This window comes from Suillus fuscotomentosus, assembly GCF_016647785.1.
Source record: "Suillus fuscotomentosus strain FC203 chromosome Unknown F5891scaffold_80, whole genome shotgun sequence".
Taxonomy (NCBI): Eukaryota; Fungi; Basidiomycota; class Agaricomycetes; order Boletales; family Suillaceae; genus Suillus; species Suillus fuscotomentosus.
Window position 1 is genome coordinate 133,887 of NW_024539592.1, and position 20,766 is coordinate 154,652.

At 49.1% G+C, this 20,766-nt stretch overlaps 7 protein-coding genes across 7 annotated transcripts; 4 read left to right on the plus strand and 3 right to left on the minus strand.

Annotated features, from left to right (window-relative positions):
- Positions 1–1,784: 1,784 nt before the first annotated feature.
- F5891DRAFT_961532 (TAFII28-domain-containing protein) lies at positions 1,785–2,781 on the plus strand (the record flags this gene model as incomplete). The annotated part of the gene is made up of 4 exons (XM_041375818.1): positions 1,785–2,293; positions 2,345–2,432; positions 2,485–2,581; positions 2,639–2,781. The coding sequence occupies 4 exons, from the start codon at positions 1,785–1,787 to the stop codon at positions 2,779–2,781; spliced, it is 837 nt and encodes a 278-aa protein (XP_041220006.1).
- Positions 2,782–3,869: 1,088 nt separating this feature from the next.
- Positions 3,870–6,260, plus strand: F5891DRAFT_728085 (uncharacterized protein). Its single transcript, XM_041372989.1, has 6 exons — positions 3,870–4,069; positions 4,161–4,788; positions 4,841–4,958; positions 5,017–5,053; positions 5,152–5,640; positions 5,743–6,260. The coding sequence occupies exons 1-6, from the start codon at positions 3,989–3,991 to the stop codon at positions 6,094–6,096; spliced, it is 1,707 nt and encodes a 568-aa protein (XP_041220007.1). The 5' UTR covers positions 3,870–3,988; the 3' UTR covers positions 6,097–6,260.
- Positions 6,261–6,362: 102 nt separating this feature from the next.
- F5891DRAFT_1255832 (Golgi complex component 7-domain-containing protein) lies at positions 6,363–10,110 on the plus strand (the record flags this gene model as incomplete). The annotated part of the gene is made up of 2 exons (XM_041370000.1): positions 6,363–6,954; positions 7,658–10,110. The coding sequence occupies exons 1-2, from the start codon at positions 6,564–6,566 to the stop codon at positions 10,108–10,110; spliced, it is 2,844 nt and encodes a 947-aa protein (XP_041220008.1). The 5' UTR covers positions 6,363–6,563.
- Positions 10,111–10,474: 364 nt separating this feature from the next.
- F5891DRAFT_1195273 (hnRNP A1-gamma isoform) lies at positions 10,475–12,620 on the minus strand (the record flags this gene model as incomplete). Its single annotated transcript, XM_041368095.1, has 8 exons — positions 10,475–11,068; positions 11,120–11,374; positions 11,428–11,553; positions 11,624–11,658; positions 11,731–11,771; positions 12,155–12,372; positions 12,422–12,525; positions 12,578–12,620. The coding sequence occupies 8 exons, from the start codon at positions 12,618–12,620 to the stop codon at positions 10,475–10,477; spliced, it is 1,416 nt and encodes a 471-aa protein (XP_041220009.1).
- Positions 12,621–13,297: 677 nt separating this feature from the next.
- F5891DRAFT_1130949 (initiation factor 5a) lies at positions 13,298–14,127 on the minus strand (the record flags this gene model as incomplete). Its single annotated transcript, XM_041364596.1, has 7 exons — positions 13,298–13,327; positions 13,383–13,544; positions 13,596–13,661; positions 13,731–13,751; positions 13,808–13,890; positions 13,943–14,018; positions 14,089–14,127. The coding sequence occupies 7 exons, from the start codon at positions 14,125–14,127 to the stop codon at positions 13,298–13,300; spliced, it is 477 nt and encodes a 158-aa protein (XP_041220010.1).
- Positions 14,128–14,244: 117 nt separating this feature from the next.
- F5891DRAFT_1062697 (uncharacterized protein) lies at positions 14,245–16,112 on the plus strand. The gene is made up of 7 exons (XM_041362969.1): positions 14,245–14,437; positions 14,487–14,507; positions 14,627–14,658; positions 14,803–15,511; positions 15,563–15,596; positions 15,637–15,689; positions 15,747–16,112. The coding sequence occupies exons 1-7, from the start codon at positions 14,372–14,374 to the stop codon at positions 15,798–15,800; spliced, it is 969 nt and encodes a 322-aa protein (XP_041220011.1). The 5' UTR covers positions 14,245–14,371; the 3' UTR covers positions 15,801–16,112.
- Positions 16,113–17,385: 1,273 nt separating this feature from the next.
- F5891DRAFT_902254 (PIN domain-like protein) lies at positions 17,386–19,211 on the minus strand (the record flags this gene model as incomplete). The annotated part of the gene is made up of 4 exons (XM_041373481.1): positions 17,386–18,583; positions 18,633–18,748; positions 18,798–19,136; positions 19,188–19,211. Coding segments are annotated over 4 exons (1,677 nt in total), but the record flags the coding sequence as incomplete, so codon positions are not given.
- Between the last annotated feature and the right edge of the window lie 1,555 nt (positions 19,212–20,766).

Below are 20,766 nucleotides of genomic sequence, written 5' to 3' on the forward strand. Positions count from 1 at the left end.
CCGCCTGAGCTACACGAGGTATTCATCGGTGGTCGAGATGAAAATCAACAGAAGCCAGACTTACAGAGACATGATAGACATCGTTGGCTTCTGTCAAGATTATTTTCTTACTGTTTTGCATTATAGCTTGCATTTGTGCTAGCAATTTCGGAGTAGATGAGAGTTGCTCACATTGATATCGACGGAGGTCGCAGCGCTGATGACCTTCCCACTCTCGACCTGGGCTCTGGAGAAAGCAAGCCTATACAATATATATAAGCGACGTTCAAGAGTATTGATCTTTTCGATCATCTTACTGAGCCGTGTAGGTCGTGGTAGCCCAGTATGGACCTGGAAAGAGGGCTCGTATGTAAGTCGGCAATTTGGCAGCAAGAGAATAGGAACACCCACCCGACTTCCCGAATTTGCTGATTTTAGAAAAATTGCAAGGTTTTGAATAGTCTCTAACAGAAGTAGACGCCCTTACTTCCAAACTATCCGGAAGAAGTCTTCATAGATGCCGTCCGGGTTGGGACTCCAGGCGAGCATGATCGTGACCTCCTTGCCGAGGCCGTTGCTGCGAAACGTTGGGTCGAGATCACCGACACTCACGACTGGAAGGTCAAATTCCTGACGAAGGGTCGGGGTGACATTGTTTCGGATTTTTAAAACACAAAGTGTACTAGTAGTTGAGATTGAGTGTGAATTGAAGAGCTCGAGTAGAGTCTCAGCAAGCAGGCTTTTATCTTGACGTTCTGGAGGTGGGCAGGTCTTACTGCTGGTCTTCGTTGGAGAGCATCCTCGTCGGTGTAGTCGGGTGCCCATTCAGATATCACATTATTCTAACCGTGATAAGTGAGAACAGGCATGGGCTCGAAATATGATATAGCAGTTATATCTACCGATATGAAACACTGTACGATTCAGTGGAAACAATATAACGTCAGATTCGGTAACGACTCGTACACGGTTTTTGATGCCATCAGACTCGAGGAACTGCAGCTGGGTACCTCGAGACTGTCGAGAGCGCCAACATGTTGGACAAACAAGGAAAGAAAATCCGGTAGTTCGAACCCGTTCGTTGGCGTGATCCTTGGTTCCACCGTCGTCAAAAATGCTTGTTCAGCGTTTGTCGGCATTCATTGCTGGACATCCCTCCAAGAATGGGACACTGGGTCCAGCCAACAGATTCCTGCTGAAGTGGTCGAGATGAATATTAGCATTAAAAACGGCCCCAAGTCAGATTCAAAAAGTGAAGGGACTCGAAGTATGAGTATGTCACACACTGAACATCCGGATCACCTACAAAAGGCTTGTCCGGACGTGCGCAACCTACTGAGTTGGTTCACCTACAGAAGGCTAGCCAACTCGGGAAGGTGATAAAAAGTTCCACCAAGTAGAACTTGAAGGAGGAACGAGTAAACAAAGACTTACACGAAAGACGACGGCGATGATCCAAGGCAATATCATCATCATATGACGAATAGTAGTGGTGTTTCTAGATGAGAATGTCAGTCAAAGGTATGCTAAAAAGTTTGATTGTACCTTCTAATCACACAAAATCGCAGTGTTACAGCAGCACACCACGCGGGGGGCCAACGTTAGATGGGAGGCGAGTCAGGCGACGGAGAGAAGAAACATTGTGCGTCATGTGACCGTATTGTCTAAGTCACATCTCTGTCGTTGTTTTGGATCGTTTGGATCGTACTCATTCTCCTGTAGTAGCACTAAAGACAATAGTGATATTAACCTTACCTTGCAGATCGACAATGACTACGCCGTACACGCCAACCTCGTTCATTCAAATGACGCCTAGTACACCAGTAACGCCAAGTCCAGCGCCAGCGCCAACACGCGGTCGTGGAACCGGTGCAAAACGCGGCCGCAAGCCTCGCGGTGCATTACCAAATGCGTCCACCGATTCTCGCCCCCCACCACAATCCGGACCCAGTACATCTACGTCTGCAACACGATTCACCCCAGCCCAGTGGGCGACGCCTGGAGTCCCTGCAGGTGCCACTGCCACTGCCTCGACCTCCACTGTGACAATTCCTGCTGCTCAAAGCAGTGCCGCAAATGCTGGTGATGTCTCGATGGACAGTGGGGATGATGAACCTGTGGCGACGCAGCCTCTACCCGTTACTGCTGCTGCTTCTTCGACAGATACGATAATTCCACCGTCTGGGACGGCCGCGAAACCTGCGGGTGCTCCGGATGAGGACGTAGAGGGTGAAGATGAGCTTTTACCTGCAATGGCGGATGATGACTACTCTGCTCAGTTGTCATGGCAGAGCGAGAGCAAGGATAATCTGAAGTAAGTTGTGATATTTTGTTTGATAGTACACCTGCTTATTAAATCGGTCAGGGTGCTTATGGACAATTTCAGTCCAGCACAGTATGAGCGCTTTGAAGCCTATCGACGCCATGCACTACCGAAGCAGGCTATACGGAAGGTGCGAGCTCGCGGTATTGGTATGGCAGCCTCACTTACAATACTATGGATAGGTTATACAACAAACGACAGGACAGCAAGTCTCTCAGCCCGTTGCACAAATAGTAGCAGGTGTTGGGAAAGTGTTTGTTGGCGAGATCGTAGAAAAAGGTACGCCTTTCTATTTGCGCACCCAGTCTTACGTGTTCTTATTTATCTTGTATTTAGCTCGCCAGGTTCAATCACGGCGCAATGATTCTGGTCCCCTCACGCCAGATCACCTTCGTGAAGCGTACCGGATGTATCAGGCAGAGACTGGACGTGTGGGCAGTGCGCGACCAATGCGAGGGAAGCGTCTGTTTGTCAGGTAGTGAGTCAAGCTTTGGTAATGCCATTATATTGCAATCTAGACGTCATTACCACCGAGGGGGCACTTGTTAGCATAGACTCGAGCGCTCACACGCACGTGCACCGCACGCACTTCTGCTATGCAACCTTACATCAATTCATCGACTACTTCACATCGCGCTGCATCACATACATCGCACAGCGGCTAGTACTCTTTTGTATGGCAGTACAAGTTTTTTGTTTCCGCAAAGTTTGTGACATCATGTTGTAATTCGTTGGGGCAACTGTATCTTCCTACTTCTCTTCATGACCATCATCTTCCCGCTAAGTCGCCATCCTCCTACTGTCGCCAACTTCCTCAGCGGATTGTATGAATCTTCGATCTAGGTATGTTATCACCGCATGCATTATTAAGAATGCAGTTAAAATGCGACCAGGTCAAAACAGACGGCAAGTACACACTCCTGCTGAGCGCAGGGAAAATCAAGGTATATTTTCACTGCTTTTCGTGAACACTTTCAAGCCTGTTCTATCTGCAGTCATGTGAAATAAAGGTTGTATACTCAGTAAGTGGAACTCTTCTTTATGTTGTCTAGTTCAATGAATGTATAGGAACGAGAAGGGCTGTCAACGAAGAACAGCGACATCATTGATGGCACTAGCTTCCCCTCATTCCGTACTACCACTTTCCTTGCCATCTCATTATTGCTCATCATGTTGTTTCGTCATTGGATATTGGATCCTCTCGTCTTGCATACCCTTTTCTTGCCTTCCTTGTTGCTGCTTTGTGCTTGCTGTTGCATCGCTTCCCCGCTATCGTGTTTTGCATCGCTGTCGCTATCATCCCATGTCGTGTTTTCTGATTGTGGGTTGAAGTATTTGTATCAGTAGATTATACCCGAATGCAACCGAATACAACCGATTTTGTCGTACCAGTGGAACTCGATTGAAATATGATATCAATATCCTACAACATTCGAGAAGATTGCAACAGATGCGAAATATTCTATCAGTCTCCGCAGCGAGTCTCGAGTGGCTGTGTATGTGAGTGCCAAGACTATTAGTACAACTGCGTTGACCGACGCTGTCGGGAATTGAATATCGCTCGCGACGAGGATATGACTTGTCACGTGATGACAGTAGCTGTGATACACAGCCTCATGTGTAAGTGACTGAAGCTTGTGCCTCATCTATCTACTCCCAGCTCTTTTCTTTCTTTCTATCCTACCAATGAAGAAACTCTTTGGACGTGACAAGGTGAAGCAGCAAAGGATAACCTCGCACAGAGATGTTGATGTTGTTATCGACGATGTGAGTCTTGATCTTCAACTTACTTTTGGCAACAACCATCTATGTCATGACTTGGATCGTCACTAACCTGAATTTTGATGCATATGTATAGGATGCACTACTTGTGCGCCCCAAACGGCCCTCAGAGGACCACCGTGACTGGGAGGTGCTATCTGAGCCCCCTGTCCCTTCTAGTCCGTATCCTCAGTTTGCAGTGCCTCCGATGTCACCGAGCCGCTCGTCTTCCCTAGCTTCGATTCCACCTGTAATATTACCTGCGCGTTCCAGTAGTCCATACAGCATTACAAGTCACACCACCACTACACCTACGCCCATGCCCGCCCCCCAGACTAACCCAAACCCAACCCATACCGTGCGGAGAGACGGGCGGAAGATTCAGAAGACACAGCCTGGGCCTGCTGCACTTGGTATACTGAAGTCGCTCGACCCACATCTGGAGCATGCCCTGCAACAATCACACCCGCATCATGCCCACGAAATAATACCAGACGATTATTTTCCAGTTGATCACAGGGACAAGGCAGAGAAGAAGGAGAGGAAGAGCTTTTGGGACGGGATTATCAGGGACAGGGACAGGGACAAAGACAAGGAGCGTGGGCGTGATAAAGACCGTGAAACTCGTGAGAAGGAAAAGGAAAAGGAAAGAGAAAAAGACAAAGAGGGACGAGATCGTCTTTGGCGCGAAGAAGATAATCCCTCGGAGCTGACGCGCATGATCGGTACGTCACTTCAGCCGATATCGTGTCTTTTCAGAGATTTATACCGACGTAGGGTACCTCACAGCCACCTCATCGGAGGACTGGTCTCTCGTGCTCGAGGTCTGCGAGCGCGCGTCTGCTACTGAAGCGAATGCAAAGGAGGCTATGAAAGCCCTTCGGAGGGAATTCAAGTGCGTTCCATAGCCCAGACTCGCTCTCTATACCATTGACAGGGTATCTGGGATACAGATATGCAGAGCCTAAATCTCAGTTATCTGCTGCTAGGGTAAGCACCACTAGACTCGTTGCTTTGTCCTTGATCTCTCATCTTGGAAAACGTATACTCGGCTGTTTTTCATCCAACTTGCATTATGCTTTGCACAGTTATGGGCAATAATGCTCCGCAACGCGTCCGATATCTTTCTAACTCAGATCAGCTCCCGTAAATTCATCGACACCCTCGAGGACGTGTTGACAAGCTCAAGAACAAGTCCCGTCGTCAGAGAACGACTAATGGAGGTGCTTGCAGCCGCCGCTTTCATCACTAGCTCACGTACGTGTTCGTCACTCCACAATCCCTTTTTAAACCTGTCTCCATCGGTTCTGAGCACCGAGTCGTGTGCTAATTCGAACCTGCGTTCTTTTCGCAATACTGACCCAACCCCCTGGTGGTCCTTTATAGGTCCCCACCCCTCGCCCAAATCTGAACCATCCCCTTTCTCGCTCAAAGATCGCGACCGTGATAGGGATGGTTTTCGTGCCCTGTGGACGCGATTGAAACCCGCTGATAAGCCTGACGTGGGGATTCCGTTTGACACCGAGGATGCTATGTTTAGCCCCCCTATAGTTCCTACGCGTCCACCAATAGAGGAGGTTAGTGCCTTTTTTTGCTTTGTAGATTATGACAAGTGCCCTGATCAATTATCCTGCTCTATTTTGTGTTCGTTCGTCCGGGTAATGTCTTGTCGCGATTAGCGGCCGTCGAAGAAAAATCTCCAGCGCGGTGTCATTCCTCCCGAAGAAGACATGAAGCGCTTATTCCAGGAATGCAAGATCGCGAAAGGGAATGCGACTTTCCTTAGTGAGATGCTTGCATACACGAAACCGGAACAGATAGAAGGGAGCCTAATACCGGTGCGTGTGATTTCTCAGTTAACCTTGATATTCATTTTGCCAGTCTGCTACAATACCTTTCCATGGCATATCACGGCTCACATACCCCGATCTTGTCAATATCGATCTGACTGGTCCATAGGAATTTTTGACAAAGTGCCGCGCGTCGCAAGAACTCATATATACCCAAATTCCATGGGCATCTGCTGGAGCTGAACGGTCGCGCAATGACCGAGAAAAGAATGCAGAAGGAAATGGACGTACGAAATCGCAGCCTGACATGCAATTCAGTTCTCCGCCGAGTCGAGATTACCATGGTATGGATACTCACTTTTCTATTACAGAGGGAGAGAAACAAACTTCAGAGGAGGAGCTTCTTGGTGCGTTGCTTGATGCGAATGAGGCACTTTTTGGGGCGTTGAGAATGTATGATGATGTTGTGCGGCTTGCGGAGGAGCAGGCGGCTGTGGAGATTAGTCGGAGGGATGTGAAGATGGATCGAAGAGTCAGTGTTTTTTCTTATGTTTGCCTGCACCAATCATTCTGTCTGTCAAATCATTATTCTGTTTTCTGCTCTGTATCCCCTTGAACAAGACTAACATTTGCTATAGCACGTGGAAAATGAGTACTTCAGAGAATCCCATCATGATTATGGAGGCGGCTCCTCACGCACACCGTCACCAATGCCATCACCGCCTGGTTCGCCCCGCCAACATGACCTACCTCCCGTTATTCCCTCACAAACCCACCCACTCCCTCGGGTCCCTCCTGCGCTCTCCCCTGGCCATCCGCAATACGGTTCTCTACCACAGTCTATGAGCACACCAACACTGCTCGCACCGCCACCTCCCCCCATGGGTCCTCGTTCTCCTGCATTCCCGTCACGCCCGCCCTCGCCAGATAGGGGTGGCCTCGTGCGTCCATCAAGAGGGAACTCTTTGGAAAATATGGGTGGTGCTTTGGACCGGTTACACGTGGACGAAAATGATGTGGAGGAAGAAGAAACTAAATCTCCCATGCGACCGAGCGCGAAGGCGCTCGGGAAGAGGAGGGTCGTGGAAGAAGTCGATGATGGTGTGTTATGTTCTCATTTGATTGATAACGAAATCATGGTTGACTGATACATTGATATAGAACAACACGACTCGAGTGATTTGTACTACGAGCCAAGGCGTGGATCGGTTGTATTTGAGTCGGATGAGGAGGTACGCGGCGGGGATAACGCTAATGCAATGTGGCCTCGAAGACAACCCACGCAGTATGTATATGATGCGGCTGCTGAGCGCACGGCGCAGCATCTGCGGGAGGGTAGGGTGACTATTGCTGCAAATGGGGTTCATTAGCGTCTTTTGATAATTGTGGTCCTGTTACGAGCTTCATTTGAAGTGTGGTTAGAGGAGCTGTCCATTTTATTCTGTTCTTCATTCCATCATGTTCAACCAATTTGTACGTTAACTTCTGTAGTACTTAGTCAATCATCCAACTTTGCTATTTATGTGTTTTTGGAATTGTTTTCGTTGACTTGGCAATATGATACATGTGTCACAATCCTGTATTCGTATTACCACTTGAAGCTTGAAAGTGGGTTGCGGCGTTTCGGGTCCACGGACGTCTAGCTGACGACTTCCGTGAGCCTTACATCTCCATCACCGTCAGTGCAAGCAACAATTATAATAGACAGCGTATATGACTTCCACATCAGCGTCTGCACTTGTGCAAGAGCTAGATGACGCACCCGACGTACTCACATGGCTCAACGACACACTTACACCACAAGACAATCATGCTCCGCTTGCTTCTCTTGAGTCGCTGCTGGCGGACCTGCTGACCGCCACGGACCTTTCAGCAATAACAACTTCAGCTGCACTCGAACGCACAATCGACGAGGTGTCCCGCAGCGCTCCTCGTCTCACGTATGACCTGCATTTCATGCGTGACGGTGCCCTCACCCTACACTCTGCTCTCGCCACCGTCACTGCCCGTATCCCAGCTGGAACGGGCACTTCTGCTGCTCTCGACAGGTTGCAGACTCTTGACACTGCGAAACGACGGATGGAAGCTGTGAGGGATGTGCTACGTGAGGCAGAGTCGTGGTCCAGCTTAGAGGCTGAGGTCACTGCGTTGCTAGCGGAGCGTGCATATGACAAGGCTGCCGAGAGATTGAACGAGGCTAGCAGAAGTATGCCTGTGTTTGCGGGAACTCCGGAGTATGAGCCTCGTCGTGCGTTGATGGTATCCCTCCAAAACCAACTCGAGGCTGCCCTCAGTTCCGCATTGGTCGGTGCAATCAACTCGGGCGATACGGCGCTTTGCAGGAGCTTTTATGGAATATTTTCTAACATACAGAGGGAGAGTGAGTTCAGGAACTATTATTTCGGCTCTCGGAGAGCAGGGCTGGTTGCTTCGTGGCAGAGCGAGGTCCTGGAAGATACGGAACTGTCAGTGCCTGCGGTGCCGAGACAGACGTTCAGCGCCTTCTGGGCAACTTTTTGCGCCAGTTTTCTGGCCGTCCTCAATGCAGAGCGCACGTCTATTCCTGCCATCTTTCCAGATCCTCAAATCACGCTCTCAACATTCATCACTTCCACTCTGTCCATCCTACAGCCTTCATGTCCACAGCGCCTTGCGTCCCTTTTCAACACCATCGGTTCATCTGCTCTCAAGGATATCATAGCTATCTACAAAACGACGGAGGAGTTCGCGGCGAGCACAGACAAAATCATGGAGAAAATACAGTTCTCTGCCATCCCCACGGACATCACTTTGGATGGCCCTTTGCCTACAAAGCACACCCGCCGCCGCTCCATGCGTATGTCCATGTCCTGGCGATCGAATTCAGCCACGAATTTTTCACGGGCGCAGCAGTCCACACTCAATGATGTACTTGATTGGGACCAAGCACTCTTTCAGGCGTTCCTAGACTTCCAAGTCGACTATGGGACACTGGAGCGGCGCCTCCTCTCTGATGACTTATCTTTTACCTCCACACTCACCCCTAACAAGAACCCAAGCACTGACCCGGCTCGCCTTCTTCGCGAGCGCGCGGTTGATGTGTTTAGTGCTGCAGAGGAAAGCCTCGTACGCTGCATGTCCTTCACATATGGATATGCTGCTCCAGGACTCATGTTCGCGTTGGACTCCTCTCTTGCTTCGTTTGTTGACTCCTGGACCCAATCGCTGACTGCGAATCTTTCTGCTCCTTCGGGTGCCCCAGCAGAATCCGGAGATGACCTCGCAGATCTGGATTACTCCCCGCAGGACTGGAGCAACATTCAACTCATCTTGCACCTCCTCGCGTCTACACGAGCGGTGCTTGATCGGCTCGGCACTTTTGAGGGTAAGCTGCGAGCTGCGCTCGTGCAGATCGCCACAGCATTCCGACTGGCGCAGCACGAAGGCGGGGTGTATACACCTGGTGCAACCAAGGGTGCTGGTTTGCTCCTGGCGCAGTCTTCCCTGAACAGCGCAACTTTGCACGATCTCTTATCATCCGCAGAATCCCAACCCCCTGTTCCACTACTCACTACGACGCGGACATCCATTGCGTCCCTTGCCAGAGCCCTTCAGTCCTCCCTGCAGCACACCCTTCTTTCCCCCTTACATACACATCTCTCATCCTATGCATCCCTTGCCCTCTGGGCGGTACCGGGTGATCCAAAATCTATGCGCACGACCGGCGATCTGCACGTGCCTGTGTTTTCGCTTTCCCCCAGCGATATCGTCCAACGCGTTGCAGAGGGGCTGTTGAATCTGCCACGGCTGTTTGAGGTATATGCAGACGACGATGCACTAGGCTTCTCGCTTAACACACTCCCGAATGTCGATGAAGCCTATCTGAGTGGCCTGAGTGAACATATGCATGCCCAACCCTCTGAGCTTGGGCACAACCGACGACTTTCACTCATCTTACCCCCCAAGCCGGTAGTACTGAGCCCAGAGGCAGTTGCAGCAGCCTGGCTGTCCTCCCTCGGACATTCTATTCTATCGCACCTTACCAGCAGCGTCCTGCCGAGGATCCGTACGCTTTCCATCGCAGGAGCCGCACAACTCTCATCGGATCTTGGTTATCTGTCGAATATTGTGAGGGCACTCAATGTTGAGTATGAGGAATTGGATAGGTGGAAAGAGTATGTGGGGATGAACGACGAGGAAGGAAGTCGGGTGGTTGGAGAGAAACTACCTGGAGATCAGGTGTTAGTGCTGGTAGCGAAGATGAGAGGGTGGACGTGACGATACGTAATTGCTGAGTTTTTTGCTTGTCTCAGCCAGATGTATACTCGGGCTCAACTACGGAGACAAATTCAGTTGAAATGTTCAAATTACGAGGTGAAAGTGTGAGTATATTAGAATTAGTGTCGACCTATGACATGGACAACTCTGCATATATCAGGAGCGGGTCACTGCATATTCTGATGCTCTTGTATGGTATTTTCTGTAGCTGAAATCGTAGTACGTAGTAGACACAACATTATCTGCACGTGAATAGATAGCGCACTTCAAGAAGAAGTTCGTCATGCACTGATCATCATGATGCATGTTTAAATAACTAGTGGTGATATATGGTACAGATCAGCAGATGCAAAGCAAATAAAAACTATCGTGCATATGGATGGAATGAATGCTGTCCACGACTCGACATTCTCGATGGACCCAGTCCCTGGTTCATTGGCATGCGCCCTGCATTCGCGTTCGGGGTAACAGCGCCAGTCATGCCCTGCCGCATGCGCATCCCCATGTTGTTCATCCCCATTCCTACACCTGCGCCCGTAGTGTTCATCATCCCCATCCCTGGCATTCCCATCCGCATGGCGTTCATACCCATACCACCCATTGGACTTATACCCGCCATCATGTTCATCCCCATGCCGCCCATACCACCCATACCGCCCATACCACCTACACCGCCCATACCGCTCATACCATTCATGCCTCCCATACCTCCCATGCCCATGCCCATCATCATGGGGTTCATAATGCCCATGTTCGCTGCTCCCATCATGGGCATTTGACTCATCACACGCTGATAAAGCATGTTGGTGGCTGCGGGGTTGGCCTGTGGTGGGAAAGCCATCGCGGACGTGTTGGGCGTGCGTGATTCGGAGTCATTGAAATAGGGCTCGCGGCTACCCTGTTGCATGTTTCGCGCCTGATCGCGCTGGCTTCGAGGTTGAGCAGCTTTCACTTCAATCTGTCGACATGTTGAGAGGAAAATGTGTTCGGTAAACGCATCAATACGTACCTGCTTATCATCCAACATCAACCCGAGTTTTCCCACAAACTCATCAGAATTATTCGAATCCTCAAAAGTTACAAAGCCAAAGCCTTTGGAACGGCCCGACTCGCGATCGACCATGACTGTCGCATCGACGACTTTGCCAAACCGCGAGAAAAACTCGCGCATTGTGTCTGCATTGGTGGTGGGAGCGAGACCACCAACAAAGTACCGCGTGTTTCTGAGGTGCTCTTCTCTGGGAATCGCGCGTTTCGGGTCGATCTATCGGCGACATTAGTGAGATTGAAAAAAAGATGCAAGACGGATACACTGACAGCTTTCCCGTCCAAGATATGCTCCCTTCCGGTGACAGCATTCACGCTTTCCGGTTCTTCGAAGGTCAAGAAAGCGAAGCCCCTTGAACGGCCATCCGGGTCACGCATAATGGTACAAGCATCCACCTTAAATGCTTATCAGCATCATAACCCGAGCACAACATTCATCGACAGCTTAAATCCAAAAATAAATTACCTTGCCAAACTGAGAAAAATACGTCCTCAGACCCTCTGCTCATAGGAAGGACAACATAGGATAGTAGTCAGTAAATAGAACTTGATTGTCATTGCATGGGTGTATACCATCTGTAGTGTCCCAGTTAAGGCCGCCAATAAACATTTTGCTATCGGAGGTGACGACCGTAAGTGAGGCAAGGATCCGTAGGTGAGGCATGTAGTAAGAGTAGAGCGTGTCGATGGGTCCAAGGAAGTATCCAGAAAGATATAAGTGATTAGTGACCAATTATAGCAAGTAGCCATGAGAGTATGAAAGACAGAAGCATAGGCGATGCGCAGAGTGTAGGTGCAGATAGTAAGCTCGACTGTAAGCAGTGGTAGCAGTGCAGCAGCATGTACTGTAACTGTCAGGTTCCCATTCGTTCATCTTTCATGAAAGAACGACAAGGGTAAACTATCGTGCAAGACATAGCGGAGACTGAGTCTAGAAGTGCTTCGCCCAAGAAAATACAGGCACAAATAACCATACATGTGGTAAGCATGTACTTACCCTTCGTCTTTCATTTCTGAAGGTCGGATAGGCCTGTCCGCATGACTGTCGGTCGGTCCTTCGTGCGTTGCTATTGCCGAAGGCCCACTTTGTGCACTCGGGTTTGGTGGGAGGGGTAAAGGTGGTTTCTGGATACGCTCCTGGCTCGGTGTCTGTTGGTACGCAGAGAACTGCTTTGCAACCTGCGCCGAATATGACAAAGGGTCGTTTTTTGAAGACTGAGGTTTTGCAGGTAGAGATGGACGCCGACATGGTCGTTGCTGAAACCTCCATTTTCACAGGCTCAGGGTTCTTGTCTGCTTGCGGAGGAACCTCTGTGGTAGGGGAGGCCTCATCATCCAGTGGGACAGTAAACTCGTCATCGTACAGGTCTGTAGAATGTAAGCAGTTGCCCTAGAGCCGGTGACATGCAACAATGCTCACCTCCGTAGAGGTCAGAATCTGGATTTTCCTTGGAGCTGGTCATGTTCAAAAATCCGTTAGTAAGTCGAGGGCCTGTCCGTGTGGATGATATTACTTGTCGTGGTCACCAAGTGGTCACTGTCCAAGGTAAAGAATCAAAATACCGAGTCCTGTGCACTTTCAGGAATGATGCTCAACCAAACAACCTATAAATAAAGCTTATATTTATAATATAGAAAATAAAATACAGAAATAATAAACAATTTTTGCTTGCTGAACTATAGAACTACGGATGCGACTAGGGTGGTCACGCGGTCACGTCTGCCTCACGCCAGGTCAAGTTGCACGTCTCATGCACAGCAGATAGAATGCTGGACTGCCGTGTTGGCGATAGTATTAGTAAGGGGAAAGAACTATTGTGGGCGACCGGAGCACGCAAGGGTGTAAGGTCACTAATTCTTACTATCTGGACGTGGTTTACTGCGATCTCCTCCATAAATGCCTCCTGTCTACAACATGAAATACATAATTCTTTATTCCAACATCGGAACCTAGTCATACTGATGTACATTCAGTACAATGCCTTGATGAAAGTACATGCGCAGATATTGACTGAAAGTAAGAATAGCTGACGTGACAGAAAAATGACAGGACGTGTGCGACAATCAGAAGTGAAAGACCTTGATAACAAGCTGTGTGAAAATCGCGAACGGAGGATATGGCCAAAGCAGACACCTACGTTTACTGATTGGAGACCTTGAAAGATGTAACCTGGAACGTGCATTAAGAATCGGAGAACTGCAAGGGCGCTGCATGATGAACGTACTTGCTCCTCACCCATCGCAGCGGTGACTGTGACCATAACGGTGTCTGCGACTTCGAAGCCAGCTAAGATCTCCTCACCGAGCTTGCTGTCAGGAAGCTTGACATCATCCTTAGTACCTCCGTCAGCGTTCATGAGATTGAGGAAGCCGTCGTCGACACCGAGCTACGGGGAGTTTGAGTAACCACAGGAGACGAAGGTAAACAGCGTACTCACAAGCTGGTACTCAGTACGGTTCACGTTGGGAACGTCCATGTTGTGGGTGGAAGGGGAAATATCTTCCTATAAAAAGGACGATACGGAAACCATAAGCGGTAGCGCTTATGACGAAGTCAACTATTGATACTTTACCATCTTTTTGTCAGTGAAGATCTGTGTGATCGGAAATTGAAGCAGCAATTCGTAGGTTTAGTGGAACATAGACGCACGTCGACACCGACGAGATGGACCTTTGCGTGACCGTGTTTCCCGGTCTTAGAGGTGGACATCTCAACGATCTTGCAGGGACGACCTGGAATGAGGTTGTCGGGCCGGCAATGCAGGGTAGATACAGTCTAGCGCACCTTTTATGACAACGTGACCGTTTTTGCGGAGCGCAGAACATTGCATAGGGAAAGTGAGCGAGGCACCTGCGCTAGCCTAAATGATGATCATCGCGAGATCAGTTGTCTAGCATGATCGCGAAACATTGTAGATAAAATAAGCAGACCTGCTCGAACTGCTGGTTGTGTTGCTCATCGTCAGACATGATGACAGAATAAGAAGAGAAAACAAAAAATCTATGAACTGGATAAGAGGGAGATGGCGATGGACGAAAGATTTGGCCTGTAGCAAAAAAGCGATATAGCTTTCAATCTCCGATGGATGTTTCCCGTTACTCCTCCGAAGTACATAGTCACGCATAAGCGACAACGAACGACCATCTTTCAAGCTTGCACCAATCTGTAGCTCGACCTCGATCAGGTACAAGTCGGTTATATTACATAGCTGCCATGCACCCGTTTGGCGGTACACCGATATGTCCTAGATGCAACAAGGCTGTTTATGCTGCAGAACAGGCGAGCAGCCTCGTTTCATGCTTCGTAATTTCTTATTGATATCCGACAGGTGATGGGACCTGGTAGGAAGGTGGGCTGATCGATAGTACTCTGCAATACAAAATGTTATTAATCAACGTAATCAGCTCTATCACAAGGTGAGTTCACCCACACGCCTAGGTTCGTGTGATTTACAACAAATCCGGTCAGCCTTGCCTGGCCTGCACGACATGTAATAAGAGGTTAGACTCATTCACGCTTCTTGAACACGATCAGGAGGTACGTTCTGCCTATGAGGTTGCTATGCATCATGTAGCTTACCCTTTCCTGCTTAGCCATACTGGTACCCCCCACAACTCTTCATATCTTTCAATCGTTGATCTGAGTTACAGCAAAACATGTCACGTTCGAAATTTCGGCACTCGCGACCTGAGACATGCCAATCTCCCTCATCGCGATGACATGGCCACACCTCCACCACTTCCTGCATCACCTGTGCGCAACTCCTTCCCTGCACCCACTTTCATACGTGGTGAATCAGTCGATCTAAGCCAGCGACATGGTGCGCGATCACCGGTGCGCGCGCAAAACTCAAGCACAGGACGCTATATGAATGGTGCCATGTCGCCATCGCCCATCCTCAAAGCGAACTCGGTCCTCCCCGCACGGTTCAATCGCTCACCCAACAATCCTATTGTCGAGCTTAGCTCTGAAAACACGAATCAAACCGTCAACACAATCTTGCACCACGAGGGGGTGAGAGAAGAGACGCCGGCAGAATCTACGCCATCTCCAGCCCTTACGTTTACGGGGACAGCTACTAGCACAGTACGCATTGGCGACATGCCGCGTACTGTCCCACTGAGCCCAACAAAATCAGCAAGCAATGGAACTAATACTACGTCTACCCTGAAATTATCTTCTGTAACACTTGCACGCTCAAGTTCATCTCCGATGACGCCGTTGCAACCAACTTCTACCGGCACAAGGTATGGCGTGGCATTTGGTAGCGGTGGCACTCCTGTAAAGGCATTTTCTGCGGGCGCGACTCCAACATGTCCGCGGTGTGGGAAGAATGTTTATTTCGCTGAACAGGTAATTTTTATCGAGGGGCTGGTGTGAATTTGATTGACATGTGTGGGATAGATGAAGGCCATAGGAAAGACTTGGCACAAGGGATGTTTGAGGTGCAAGGAGTGCAACACTCCGTTAGATTCCAGCTAGATTGACCGAGAAAGACGGGGATCCCCTTTGCCACCGATGCTACTCAAAGGTACGGTCATCCCTTCTTTTTTTTTTTGGTTTTCCACATTTCTTATGTGCGATGTAGCTGCACGGACCAGCAGGAAATGGCTATGCTTTGCTCGGCAAGGCCGGTGGTTAGGCATGTATGTCGGTGACTCGGCACACCCGACTGCACAATTAGTACCAATTTTCACTGTCATATAAATGGACGTTATGTGTTTCTGTTCACTGTTTTCTTGATTTTCACGAACTGTTGTTTTCCGATGAGTTATTACTGTACTGCCACCCATTTTCAATTGATGGTGTATCAATACCTTCCACTGTCTCCGCTAGTATTCGCTTTCACATCCACTCGTCCATAGATTGTTCAATGCTCACCATTTTTGTCGAGTTGCCAAGCTTGTGGTACTGTCATGTTCATAGATGAGTATGCAATAAACGGTCTCATGTATCTCGAGGGACGAGATGAGCTCAGGGTACCGTATGTCAGATCATCATAAAAGACAAGAGAATCTTCGGCAGATTAGAATAGTGGTGTAGCTCCAATGGAAGAATCATTCTAAGATCGACAAACCATGGAGAATAACCACCTGACAATACTTCACATTCAAAACATACAGAGGGTATATCCTGTAGATCCTTCTACTACTACACATACAATCTTGTTGTACAACCAAAAACTCGAGTTACGACCAATCCTCATGGCGAGCAATTCAGCAAGTCAAATCAATGATGTCGTTCTCTACCACGACTATTCTCGTTGATTGGCCCTTGAACGTCGACTCGACTCGGCCATGGCGTTTGTTTTTCACGTGAGATAAACTATTCCCATTCTTGGCTTTCTCTCTGGCCAGCAGCAGGGGTGCCTTGACAGAAAGTTTTGTGGGTGGTAATGGCACGTCGGAATCACTAGAGATCTCAATGACATCGTCAAACTTGTGGATAGACTGCACGAGTGATGGTGAACTCGGGCGCGTGATCAAGCCTGACGAGCGCGGGGATGTCCGCTGCGGCGTTTTCCTTGGAGATCTGGTTACAGCGGATTGGAGGGATTCAGGGTCGGACGATTTGGTATGCTTCTTAGAGCAGGTTTGTGAGGACTGCTGGGGCATATAAGAGCGAATAGAATTCGCGGGCTCTATGAAAAGATCGTCAGAAGTACTGATGAAACCTGACATCGGGAAAGGGCGAGGAGCATGCGCGGTGACACGGGGTTCCACAACTGCTTTCTTTGGACGGACTGTCGTCTTCTTCGGAGGGGATGAAAGTGGGAGAGCATCTGTATCGCTGCCGCCTTGTGCGATGGAAACATCTTTCTTTTTCCTCTCCGTCATGTTCGAGATATCAATGATGTCGTCAAGCTTGCGCATCGGCTGTATAAATGATGTTGAACCTGTGGGCCGGACTAAGCCTGATGAGCGCGGGGATGTTTGCTGCGATGATTTTCTTGGAGACTTAGTTATGTAGGATTGTGGAGAATCTGAGTCAGATGAATTCGTATGTTTCTGACGACCAGTTTGGGGCTGCCGAGATGTATCAACATGAACAGTACTCTCAGGCTCCAGGAAAGGATCGTCAGAAGCATCGGTGATTGGGAGAGAGGGAGGAGCAAGCCCGCTGTCCTGCCGTTTCACCACGGCTTTCTTCTGACGGGTAGGTTTCTTTTTCGTAAGGGCTAGAACAGGGAGGGAATCTCCATCGCTATCTCCCTGCGCAGTGGACGCAGCCTTCTTCTTCCCATCTGTCTTATTTGATCGCTTGGTCTTTTTCTCGAGCTTTCTGCGCTGAATTTCCTCAAAGGCTTCGACGAGCTCCGGCTCCACGGTTTGCACCATACATGCTGGCATCCACACACGAAGGTGGCTCTTGGGATCTGGTGGAGGTTTCTTTCCCTTTCCCTTGCCCCTTTGCTTTCCGTCATCCTCATCCTCATCTTCATCATCCCCTTCGGTATCATCGAAGGCAGCATCTACCTCGATTGGGGGCCTGATTCCCTGAACGCCGCCTCCAGCTAGTCGTACAAGCTGCGCAGGGGCGATCTCCAGCCGGTACTCAAGAATTCCATCTGTAGACGCGTGTCGTCGCGAGGAGTGAATCTTGACAATCAGCCTATCTTCCTCTGCTTCAGATTCAGTATCACTGTGCTCTTGGTCCTTCCGGTTGTCTTTGGTTGGAGAGTGGAGCTTCATCGACGAAAAGTACTTTGTAATCATCTTCGAGGGCGTTCCCGGCGCAAGTTTGCCTGTTGTCTTGCTCTTTTTAGGGCTCATCGGTAAACCTCTGCATTTTTTCTCGTCCTTTTCTATTGCACCACGCCGCAGGATACGTTGCACAGCGCTTGGCCACAAAACTGTGCGAAACCGCTTGATGATCACGTCCTTCACACCCCATTCGAAGTACAGTTCGCAAAGTGAAGAAATTTTACCAATGTCGGGCTCTTGTTCCCAAGTGATGTCTCGCGTGGGTTTACCCTCTGTCTCGCTCGTGATAGGATTGGTGTAGGATAATAGAATATCGACATTAGGAAAATCATCAGGAATCTTCTTTGCGAGTGCAGGTTTCTTCGATCCGATGAGGCCACTCTTGTTCGTACGCAGTTCCTCGCGCACTTCATCACGCCAAGTGTCAAGCCATTTCTCTAGCTCCTCGCGGGTGAGGGAGTTGGCAGCTTCTAGCAGTTGGTCTCCGAATCCACAACGTGCGAGGGCAGCGGCAATGAGCTTCCCGCAGCCTTGGACACCAGCCTGATGGTAGTCTCCGCCGGAGAGGAGGCCAATTAGAATACAGCCTCCTTGCGAGAGACAGATATCGTCGTGGGAGAGGATATCAGCGGCGCGATACGTCACGACGTGGTTTCCGTCATCACGTCCGTCGGCGTTTCTCACTGGGTGCGCCCGGTTTCCGGACAGTGTATTACTAGGACTATACAAAAGTCAGCTTTCGACGGTATGCTCAGGGTGATAGGATTTACTTGCGGATAACCATAGTGGCACCAAATAGAAAGTTGTCAACATCATCGGAGAGGACAGCATCGATGATTCCCATACGATTCAGGTACGCAAGCTCAGCTTCGGCCTCGCCAGGAGCCTGTACATCATAAATCTTCTTTTCGTCATCACTTTTCGCGTAGACGCACCGTTCTCCATTCAAAACCAAAAGCAACGATGATATTTTTCATTCCAGTAGTGAGCCAGTGCGCGTTGCCGCTTACTCTCTTCCCGCGTTTGACAGAAGGCCTTTTTGGACCATCGAATACGAAGAGTGGGAGGAGAGGCATGCTCATGAGTCTGGAACAGCGAAAGAAGAGTGTACGCAGTTCCGGATTCTCTCCTTCTTTACCGTACGCGGCATGAAAGAACCAAATTGAGGCATCAATGCCTATGCGAAAGCCTCGTCGACCACCGGCATTTGCTTCAAATCCTTGGGTAACAGATAGATGTGTTAATGACTGTGTTTGCCCAGCAGGTCGTAGCACCTATTAGACCGTGACTTAGAGCAAACTTTCGTATCAACTCATGCAACAAACCTCCCAGAGTCCCGCTACACCCATATCCTGCAATAGCCAAAACAGAGATCACAAGAAAAGGAAAGGTATCGATGATCGCAAGGCAGCCTCAGTTCAACAGTAAGTGAGTTGCAGTAAAGTTGAATGTCATGCATGCACGTGACCGCGCCGGTCCCCAGCTCGCTCTCTCCAGAGTCCGGACCATCAATCTATTGACACACTGACTTAAGTATACTACTACTCAGACTCCAAACCATCGGCAGAGGTGTGAGAGAGTCTTCATACTGTTACCTTAGCCGAAAACCAAATATGTACAACATAATTTCAAACACCGCAACTTTGAGACTCTACACACCAAGCCGACTGGCAAAACTTGTAGTGGCGCGAGGTTTGTATGTATTTGTCCCACCGAAAAAGCCTTCCGAGCGCGCTGACATATCCCAAAAGAAATGGGAGCAATCGAATATTATTGTCAAAAATCTTTAGCGTGACGTGCCTTTAGTGACATGATGGATAATCCCTTTCTGAGACTTAACATCTTCTAAGTCACGTATCTTGATGTCATCGCCAGCTGGCCGGTTCGAAGTACCGAGCTTTGCAGAAATGAAACGCATTGCAGAAATGAAACTGGGTCTTACTCCTTGTACTTGGCAACTCCAGTCCGCTCACAACCAGCTTGAGAACAAAGATGTCTTCACCATCTCACCCACCGGCTCAGGAAAGACTCTTACCTTCTGGATTCCCCTGTTATTCAACAATGGTGGAATAACAGCTTCTTCATTCACGTCGTCTTCTTCGCGCATCATTCCTCCAATGTCGTCACCTCCAAATTCTCCAAGGTCCCTCTCTTCAACATAAATATCCATGTCCTCATTGCCCACCTTCACATTCCCACCCATAGCTCGCCGCTGCTGAAGTGTGCTGTCGAGCAGTGTGAAGAATAGATGCCACAGGTTAGGTGCCACCTCCTGCATTTTTTCTGCGAGCTGATGCATGAATGCACTCTCCAGTTGTTCGACAGTTGCAGACGTGGCTTTGAAACGAAGTCCGTGCTTTTCGAGTGACAAATCTGTCACCTCAGTGCGCAGCATGTCCCGCACGATTGTTATTGCCCACTGTGTTACATGTGAGTGCGCATGTTCTTCTCTGTACAGGGCAGCACATATTCTAACTGCCTTCGTTGTTAGCGAGTTTCTTGCGCTCTCGTGTTCTGTGCTTCCGAGAATGTGGTTGATGAAGTCTGCTGGAGTGAGAAAATTTTCTTCCATACATGCAAGCACGTTGTCCAGTCGGTCTGCGAGACTTGTATCCATCACGAGCGCAACAGCACGAAAGCTAGGACTCTGTCTTTTGTTTTATGCATTTTCTGCCATTGTTCTCTGCACTGTTAATATTTAATTATTATTATTTCCGTCACATAATTAAACAATACCATTTGTCTTTTTATAAACAATGTGACATCAGTTAATATTCGATTGCTCCCATTTCTTTTGGGATATGTCAGCGCGCTCGGAAGGCTTTTTCGGTGGGACAAATACATACAAACCTCGCGCCACTACAAGTTTTGCCAGTCGGCTTGGTGTGTAGAGTCTCAAAGTTG

Coding starts and splice junctions, on each gene's coding strand:
- F5891DRAFT_1062697 (XM_041362969.1), top strand. CDS start 14,372: ATGCACCCGTTTGGCGGTACACCGATATGTCCTAGATGCAACAAGGCT. Junction 15,512..15,562: donor ATGTTTATTTCGCTGAACAG/GTAATTTTTATC, acceptor TGTGTGGGATAG/ATGAAGGCCATAGGAAAGAC. Junction 15,690..15,746: donor GCCACCGATGCTACTCAAAG/GTACGGTCATCC, acceptor TGTGCGATGTAG/CTGCACGGACCAGCAGGAAA.
- F5891DRAFT_728085 (XM_041372989.1), top strand. CDS start 3,989: ATGAAGAAACTCTTTGGACGTGACAAGGTGAAGCAGCAAAGGATAACC. Junction 4,070..4,160: donor TTGATGTTGTTATCGACGAT/GTGAGTCTTGAT, acceptor GCATATGTATAG/GATGCACTACTTGTGCGCCC. Junction 4,789..4,840: donor GGAGCTGACGCGCATGATCG/GTACGTCACTTC, acceptor ATACCGACGTAG/GGTACCTCACAGCCACCTCA.